At 33.9% G+C, this 9,445-nt stretch overlaps 1 protein-coding gene across 1 annotated transcript; it reads right to left on the bottom strand.

Moving 5' to 3' along the window:
- Positions 1–1,539: 1,539 nt before the first annotated feature.
- LOC133872320 (ubiquitin-conjugating enzyme E2 variant 1D) lies at positions 1,540–5,662 on the bottom strand. Its single transcript, XM_062309807.1, has 4 exons — positions 5,446–5,662; positions 3,226–3,365; positions 2,342–2,467; positions 1,540–1,916 (listed from the first exon to the last, which is right to left on the bottom strand). The coding sequence occupies exons 1-4, from the start codon at positions 5,477–5,479 to the stop codon at positions 1,776–1,778; spliced, it is 441 nt and encodes a 146-aa protein (XP_062165791.1). The 5' UTR covers positions 5,480–5,662; the 3' UTR covers positions 1,540–1,775.
- Between the last annotated feature and the right edge of the window lie 3,783 nt (positions 5,663–9,445).

Genomic DNA, 9,445 nt, shown 5'->3' with positions numbered 1-9,445 from the left:
CTAACAACCCAAACATCAAAAATGTTGAGGATATCCTAATTCAATTCGGCTGTCGAAACCCATGCTTTGAATTTATTAATTTTTCTTTTCTTTTCTTTTTTAATTAAAAGGGCAGGAGAGGGCGACCAATTATTGCTACTCTATCATGGTAATAGTTACCCGTTGGAAATTGTTCAGGAGGGGCCTAGACAATGAAGAACAGTAGGCACTCTCTCAAGACCAATTGAACCATAGCCTGACCTAATTCCACCATAACATCAGTGAGACCAAAAGTAGTTAACACTAATTAGAAATGAGTGATTCTCATTGCGGGATTCGAACTTTGTTTGATTTGCAGAATAATTATTCTATTAGGAAAATGAATATTTATTCCTAAGAATAAAAGGTGGTGGAATGGAATGGTTAATCTTTAGTTTGGTAATAACTCATATATTTTAATTTGAATACAATCAAAATTACTAAAAAAAAAAACCCACATTATATATATATATATATATATATATATATATATATAAAAAAAATAAAAAATTGAAAACTATAGGGTGGCCTACCACCCATTGGAAATAGCTAGGGGGTGGCCGCAACCACCCATTGGGGTGGTCGGCCAACCACGGTTAAGGGGGGGGAGGGTTAGGGTTTCCTTTTTTCTTTTTTCTTTTTTCTTTTTTTAAATAAAAATAAATAAATTGAAAGAAAATAAAAAAAAAATAAGGGTGGTTTTTTCTGAAAAATTTAGTCTATTCCCATTGAAATAGCTATTTTTATCAATTTTTTAGAGGAATATGTATTCCAATGAATAAACCCCTACAAAACATATGAATGACTATTTCATAGGTACAGTCATTCCATTCCAAGAGTATTCTACGAATCAAACGAGACCTTAATGCTTACCTAATCTCGTGAAAATTTCCATGTTATGAATTTATGATGTGCATTGTCCAATTTTGTATTGGACTAACTAAAGCGTGCAGTCGGAGGCGAAGGAGACAAGGGCGTCTTTGCCATTCATTCATGTGGCTGTCCCTACTCCCCATTGAGCCACGCACGGCACGCAACTGGGTTTATACGGAACTCAATTTCTCAGCTTTGACGTCATTTTTGGTTAGACGGACATGTTAGAAGGAGATTGGACTCGAACATGATTAACGTAAGCCCAAGCAACTGCTACTACTCTGTTGGTTAGAATCGTGTTGGATCAACCAGACCGTCATTACCCGAACTGGATTAATGAGGGGATCCCGGATGCTCTAGGATCCAACGTTGAAAGTATCACGTGCCGTTCGAGTGTAGAATTTGCAGCATCAGTTACGTGAAAAGATGTCGTGATACAAGGATGGGATTCGACTGGAATGTGTATTTTAACTTTGTGACAAGTTCCTTCGCAGATGAAAGAAACAAGGGGTTGTTGACAATTTGGAAGTAAATGAGAAACTTATGAAAGAACGCATCATGAAGAGCAACTACGAAAAGCAAAACAGTGCACTATTCAGCCATGGAATGAGATGACAAGTTCAAAACAATAATGAAGCTGGAAGGAACTGCGATAACACTTAAGGGGGCTTTTGATACTTGACACACATATAAATCCCATTAACAAACAGCATCTTTCAACAGAGTTAAAGAAAATACGATGACAAACAACAATGAATCCCAGCAGACTATAGGAGAAACTTTCCAGGGCATTCTCACTTCAACGGGATCAACAAAGCATTACACACTATATATTGCACATCGCATATGCAATATGATCCATGATATCTATACCATCTTCAAAGCTAGAAGTAGGTGCCTTCTGGAGGCTGGACAAGCTTCCTGTTGAGTGGGGCTGCCATCTCCTTTTTCAGCTGAGTCAGTATATCCTCCATGGTGTACTCTCGCTGCCAATTCGCAAGAAGTCCAAACTTCTTTGGTTCCACCTGTCCCAGTTCAACTCTCTTATCATTAAACTGCATAAGGACTAGTTTTCTTTGTAGAAATAGAATGTTGATTGAATGACAGATCATGTGACCAAGAACAAATTATACTAACATTGGAAAAATATACCTAGTTGTCTCTAACCATTTATTCTATTATAGATCTCTCTCCACTTCTCAACCAATGAAAAGTGGAAATAAAAAAGCTAGGAGCTGAGAATCATACATTGCAATCGTGCCAATAGTCTTCAGACCAAATGGCCTTTTCTGCCCCCATAAATGAGGGTTTACGGTCATGAATTCAATCCTGTGGGTTAGTGAGTAGTGTTTACATAGCTACAAATAAAGAAAATAACTAATTGTGGCAGATATAGAACGCACAGCAGCATCAGAAGATCAGTTAAGCATGTAATGGAATTATAACGTACCACTCCAGTTTCATGGTTCACACAAGTCATATTGATCCGTGAATGAAACCGAACACTTGGGGGCTTCTCTGGGTAATCCTTATCACAAAACAACTTCAACTGATAGATGCGACCTTCATGCACGGTCTGGCGAATAAAGAGAGAAGTTATTGCACCAGAAAGGAACCCATATCAGGGGAAAACACTAACAAACAAACACAAAATTTTAGCATGTCTTAAATATCAAAATTGACCATATGTGCACTACGCATGGGTACGTAAATCTAGCAGACTAATGCATCACTATTAAAGAAAGATAACAACTTTTGAGTTCTAACCAAAACATCTTCACTGAGCAGCTTCCTTTCAGCATAGGTATAGCTATTTATGATAACCAAGTCTCTTTAGACGTGCTGCAGCATGTGCGTGCACATATGCAGTGCACGCAAGTGTTTGTTCAGGTTCACCTCAAGACCTAACCCTAGGCTTTGACACACCACCTAATCAGCCAAAAGAACCTGAAAACTCAAATCTCTAGACTCCACCAAGACAAAGGTAGCAGGATACCACCAAAGCAATTGCTTCAGAAAGCATTTCAAGTTGCAATGAAACAGGTAAGATTTGATTAGTCAAGGTCTCTTATCCTTTGTAACCGGTACCAAAATAATTCAGGAGTGAGAATTACTAAGCAACTCAACAACTGCCCTTTTCTTATGGGTCAAAACCAAGTACTAATTTCTAAGCGCATCAAAAGTGTAAGGTTCCATCTCCACAGAATTCAGATAATGTTCTTGCGTGCATGTTCAAACAACTGTAAATGTTTCATCTGCTGAAATAGTTTAAGCCCAGACACAAAGACACACATATATAACATCAAAGGGGGAGAGGAAACAAAAGACAATTACATTGTGAGGACCAATTACTGTTCCAGTCCAAGACCGCATGTAGATGTCGTCTCCATCATCCATTCCATAGCTGACCGTTCCATCTCCAATACCTTTTTCTCCACGTTCAAGTTCCTCCAACAATCTGAAGTTCCGAGGAACTGCACAGAAACTCATACATTTAAAAGCCAAAACAGTTGCAAAGTTGACATTAGTAAATTAGGGTTACCAGAACATGACTTAGATAGATATCCAAAGGCCTACAAACTCAACTTCAGACAATTGGTGTTTCAAATACAGATTTCAGAGTATTGAACTCTTCAATGGTTTTACTAATGACAATGAAAATGCCTCCTAAACTCAGACCGCAATGTCAAACCAATTACAGCTTCTTTGAACATATTTATTTTTCTATACGGTAACTTTACCATATTTCTTTTTAAATTTGTCTTGGATTCTTATATATTGCAGCCTGAGGAACAAACGTGCCCATTTTTAAAAACACACATTCAAGCACTATATATAAGATTGCTTCCCAAGCTTCTGGAGATTTGATTTCATAGATATGAACAAACTTCAAACCTTCGTTTTCAATGTTCTCAGAATATTCTAAATTGGTCCATCTCTATCATTCAACTCAACCATCCCCAGCATGTCTTCTATGTGTAGAAATGTACTTGCAGTGCTCATACATTGGACAGAGAAACTTTGGATTTCAAATTTTATACCATAAAGGTAGCCCACAATCAAAAATATTGACGGTGCCGAAGAACACTGGAATTAAAATAGGTACATATTTCATTTATTTCACTATAAAGCAATCAGCAGTTGAGGACTTCTTAGCAACTGATTTTTTTAATGAATAATGCATCTGATTGACTAGGGAGTTGCAATTCCATAATCACCAAACTGCAGATACTGACAATAATTATACATATAAAATATTTTATGTTAAAAGAAATGATCATGCACTCAGTATCCAAGAGGAAAAGGGAAGAGTCAAAGAGACAGAGATCGACTCCACCAAGCACAGGTAATTTTCTCAATTGACTCCACCAAGCGCAGGTAATTTGTAACTGTTCCATCAAGGAGGAACAAATACAAATTCTCGTCTAGTGAAAGACAAACAAAATTCATCTAGTGGCTATTTCAGTTAAGTACACTTTTCCTTATGGTAGCTGCTCAAACTCCAAAACAAGCCCAGGGAATAATTAATATTTAAGCCTCTTATTATTTTACCAGCGATGATAAACGCTGAATATAGCATTAACATTTATACAACAAGCTACCATACATCTTCATCTTGAGATTAGATCATTGCTAAAAAATTCACAGAAGTTTTCATTTGCTTCTCAACCAAATTCAAGAAGAAAAAAAAAATTAAAAAAAGAAGATAAATGCAAGAACCACAAAGTTTGTGTCAGGGACAAAGAAACCTTCATGTCCATGAAATAGGGACATCATCCAACGGGGTAAAAGTGGTAATGCCATGTGTTTTGCATGCATAAACAACTTTGATCATATGATTTTAGTAACCCTTGAACTACTCAGCAAACATAAAAAAGGAAAAACACTCTGGGAAAAATCCAAGTAGACCCTTGCATGATTGGTAACAGAAATTTTAAGTAATAGTTTAGTCCATATGAGACAGAACAATAAAGGAGCAAACACGAATAAAACCCATAGCGTTGTTTCATTGTGTTAGAACTTCAGCTCACTTCTCCCATAACTCAACTCGTGCAAAGCACATCAAAACAAGCACCGTTCCTAAACCAAATAGATGCCACATCAAAGTAGCCAAAACCAAACCTACATCAGAACATGAAATCACGAAATACAGTCGCAATTACACAATAATCCAGAACTAGCTCGAATTAATCACAAATACACGAACACGGCACAAGAAATCTAGACAAACTTTAACATAAATAAACCAACCCAAAAACAGACTGAAGCAAAAATCAATATCTATCCAAACGAAAGAACGACAAAGAGACAGAAAAGTAGCAAATCCTCCAGAGAACAAAAAAAAAAACATCATGCAAGGAAGACAAATCAAACATTAATAAATAAAAAATAAAACCTACGAAGCCACGTGACTAATCTACGCAAACCCTCAAAAAATATCTACCAGAAAATGCATAAGCAACAAAAATCCATCAAACCCAGGAGCGGATTTGTAGATATATCGAACAAAAATAACAGGATCAGAGAGGAAACGGTGAAGGGTAAGGGGCTCACCCACGACACTGGATCCTCCTGAGCCAAGCGTCATGGATGACTTGGTGAGGGATAATCTCCGGTTGGTGTGCTGGGATCTGATCGAAGTGGAGGCGTTTATAGATAGGGAGAGGGGTAGGAGGAGTCAGAGGGAGAGAGAGAATCTGAAGAAAAGGGAAGGCGACTGAGGCAAAGGTAGGGGAATAAAGAGGCCAAAAATTGAGACTAATGACTAATGGGGATGGATATAGATGGGTAAATAGAGAAGTTGGGTGATGGGTAGGATTTTTTGGGAATATAGTGGAATGTGTTTTATTTATTTATTTGCTTATTATTGCTTAAAAAACTTATCCACTGCTACAGTATGGGTGGGTGGGTTCATTGGCCCATTGTTTTACTTGGCCCATGGTAATTTTAACGACCAACAATTACCACACAAATAAATAAATAAGCTTATTTAGAGCATTTCCAATGGTTTATGTATTTTTTAATCTAGAATAGCTAATCAAAATTTATTTTATCTAGTTTAGCTAATGAATTTTAAATGCACTATACATCCGATTATCTATTTTTAACTCTATAATATTTTTAATTTATTTATTTCATTATAGTATTTTTTTTCATGTGGGTCCCGCTTTATAACTCCACTACTTTACACACTTTCTCTTAAATCTCCACTATAAAGGAGGAAGAAAAAAAAAAAAAACGTGGAGTGGTGGAGGGAAAAAGGAAAAAAGCAAAGCTAAAAAAGTGGAGATAAAGAATAAAAAAAATAGATAAGTGAATAGTATAACTCTACATGTAGAGTTCCACTATTTATGGAATTAAGGAAAATCTATTATAGAGTTGGAATAGATAGAGTCTCTTTTTAACACTTTTATTATCTATTCTAACTTAAAGTTGCAAATAGATAATTCATTGGGAGTGCTCTTAGTTAATGTGATATAAAAGTAAAAATTACTTTTTAAAGTTTGTATAAGTATTTAGCATTTGAGTCGTATTTTTAGAAAGATAATTAGTTATGAGCTTTCTCATTAAGGTTTTTTTTTTTTACTCTCTCTAACCCCATTCAAATGGGAATAAGATTATAGGATTCTCTCTATTTCTAAGGATGGAGAGGATCTTGATCTATTGGAATGTATTAGATGGGTTTAAATACGAGTACATAATTGGATGATTTGTTAACATTGAAGGCATGAGGAGAGAAAATAATAATAATAATAATAATGTATGAAAATTTGGAGAGTGGGTGTTAATTAAATCCAAAGTTTGATTGTAACATGTCTATCGCCCTCACATGTGGGTCCGTTTGATAAATTACTAAAAAGATTATGTTCACTCCTAAAACACGAAAAACTCTTATCGAAACTGTTTAACCAAACTAATTTTCAAATGTGGCCTTCATCACTAGCACACTTTTCAAAACAAGATTTTTAAACTCTTCTAAAAATCTAAAGCCTTTTTCAAACAAAAAATAAAATATCAAAAACGTTTTTTAGATAAAAAAAGAAAAGAGAGAATAAGTTAAAATTAAAAGAAAAACCTCTATGTGGTGGCTACACCGTCTAATAGCCACGCTGTGGTGGGTGCTAGCCAAATATGGTGGCCTCTAATAAGATTTGGCGGCAACTGTTAGGGCCATTGTAGTACCACCACGGTGGTGATATTGCCATTGTCATGCTACAATTTTTAATTTTTTTCAATTTTATAAAAATTTGTCAAATTTTAATTTTTATAGAACACTTTCAAAAATTTACGAAACAGATTTTCAACTTTTATCAAAAGTGACTCCCAAAAACCTCGATTCTTAACTTTTATTTTTTCAAAATTCTTTTTAAACTCAAAACCCAAAAGACTTCTCAAAAAATTTAACAAGAAAGAACTCAAGTTCACGTTACATCCTGACTTTAGAATCTTGCTTTAACTTGAATGAAACTTCTTAAAAATTCATAAAGTTATATTCTCGAAACTAAACAAGATAGAAAAAGGAACTCATACAAATCCTAGAGAAACTTAAAATAGACTTAGATTCTAAAAAGTTATATATATGCTTCTTTGGGATACTCGAAGAGCCGTGTAAACTCTTAAAGGTATGTTTGGGTGATAATTATCTTTCAAATACTAATTTTTAGAATTTAAATTCTTCTCAGATTTTATTCAACTTTTTCTAATTTTATCTTAGTTTTTTTAAACCATCTAAACGTAATTTCAAAAAATAAATTTTATTGGTATTCGCAATTTTGAACATTTTTTTAAAAAAAATCACACATCCAAACAAGCCCTTAATTTCTAGCAAAATACTACAACATGAACATTTTTATCCTTCCAAAAAAACTTATTTTAACGTTAAAAAAAAAAGGGTTAATATGGGCTTCTTAATTCGAAATTATTGATATGGTCTACAAATTTTTCATATTTGCAGTAATATTCTATCATTTCAACTTTCCAAATACTCAATTGATATTTAAATAAGTCATTCATATTTATATAAATAAGGTTATTACAAATTATTGACATTTTCAAACTTTTTTTTTTTTTTTTTTTTGGCTAAAGATCTTGTTTCAAAGCATATATGTGAAATGCGTCCCAACACATATTCTTACATTTGTAATGAATTATTGGGAGTAGAACTTTTGTTGCATACTCCATTAATATTGTAATAATCAAAATACAAAATATTCATAAAAATACAAAAAATTATTTTTATCTTTATATAATATCATAACACAATCTCAAATTAAAAATAAAAAATACCCTCAAAACACATTAATAAACATACTATATGTTTTTTTATGTAGAAAAAGAAAGACAAATAGATATCACTATATATATATATATATAAATAAGGGGTAATTACATTTTTCCCCAATCAACTACAAAAAAATGCACAATGCCCCCACGAACTACAACTCAACCAAAATAGAGCATTCAACTACTGAATTTACATATGTTGCCCTCTTCCGTCAGTCAAACCCGTTAACATAGACGGAATATGCCAATTTTTTATGTAAATTTTGATTAAAATATAAAAATGCACTCAATTGATAAAAACAAAAAAAAATGGTTTATTAATTTGGTTTAAATTTATTAATAAAAAACATTTAAACTAATATATTTAATAAAAAAAACAAAAAAGTGACGGAAAATGGGGTGTGGAGGGGGTGGTCTGCGAGCTACCCCTAGAGGTCGGTCCGGCCACCTTAAGTTTTTCCAAGGGTGGCTCGCAGGCCACCCCGGTCTAAGGGGTAGCTCGCAGGCTACTCCCTCCACCTAAGAGGGTGGCTGCCACCCCCTCCGGCAGCCAGCCCCTTTTCCTTTACTTTTTTGTTTTTTGTTTAAGTTGAGAGCATTTAGATCATTTTAAAAATTGAGTTAGGGTATTTAAGTCATTTTATGAGTTAAGCTAACATAAATGGGCAAAACATGTAACTGTGGTAGTTGAATGCTCTTTTTTGGTCGAATTGATAGTTCATGAGGGCATCAAGTATTTTTTAGTAGTTGATGGAAGGAAAAAGTAATTACCCATTTTTTTTAATTAAAGAAAGAAAAATAATAATACCAAAGTTGGACAATGATGTAATGCTTTAGAATCTTGTGGACGGGCATCCACCATCTTTTTCTTGTTTTTTCCTTATAAAGTTAAGAGCCCCAAAGCGACGATGACCAATAAGGGGTAATGCTATATATAGGTATGATTCATATATATATATTTTTTATTTGGTAAATGTGATATGATTTTTAAAATTATATCAAGATCGTCTATAATTATTTATTTGAATTTAAAAGAATTCGAGCATGTGATTGTGAGAGACCACTTATGAGACTTATTTGACCAAATAAAAATTGGATTGTCTAACTACTTATCAAGTTATGATGGTCAAATAAGTGGCATTTCACAATTACATGCCTTTAAAATTATCATCGGATCGAAATTCAATAATAATTAATCTAAAATATAATAGTAATTTGATATTTGATGATAAAAAAAAGGGGAAATTATACTTTACCCCCTTGAAGTATC

Source organism: Alnus glutinosa, chromosome 7, assembly GCF_958979055.1.
Source record: "Alnus glutinosa chromosome 7, dhAlnGlut1.1, whole genome shotgun sequence".
Lineage (NCBI taxonomy): Eukaryota > Viridiplantae > Streptophyta > Magnoliopsida > Fagales > Betulaceae > Alnus > Alnus glutinosa.
The sequence above is the reverse complement of the archived record's forward strand: the minus strand, read 5'-3'. Positions and strand labels throughout refer to the sequence as shown.

Excerpts from the sequence above, each read along its gene's own strand:
- LOC133872320 (XM_062309807.1), bottom strand. The coding sequence starts at position 5,479 with ATGACGCTTGGCTCAGGAGGATCCAGTGTCGTGG. Across the intron at positions 3,366-5,445 it reads AGGAGGATCCAGTGTCGTGG|TTCCTCGGAACTTCAGATTG; the intron begins GTGAGCCCCTTA and ends GTTTCTGTGCAG. Across the intron at positions 2,468-3,225 it reads CAGTAATTGGTCCTCACAAT|ACCGTGCATGAAGGTCGCAT; the intron begins GTAATTGTCTTT and ends TTTATTCGCCAG.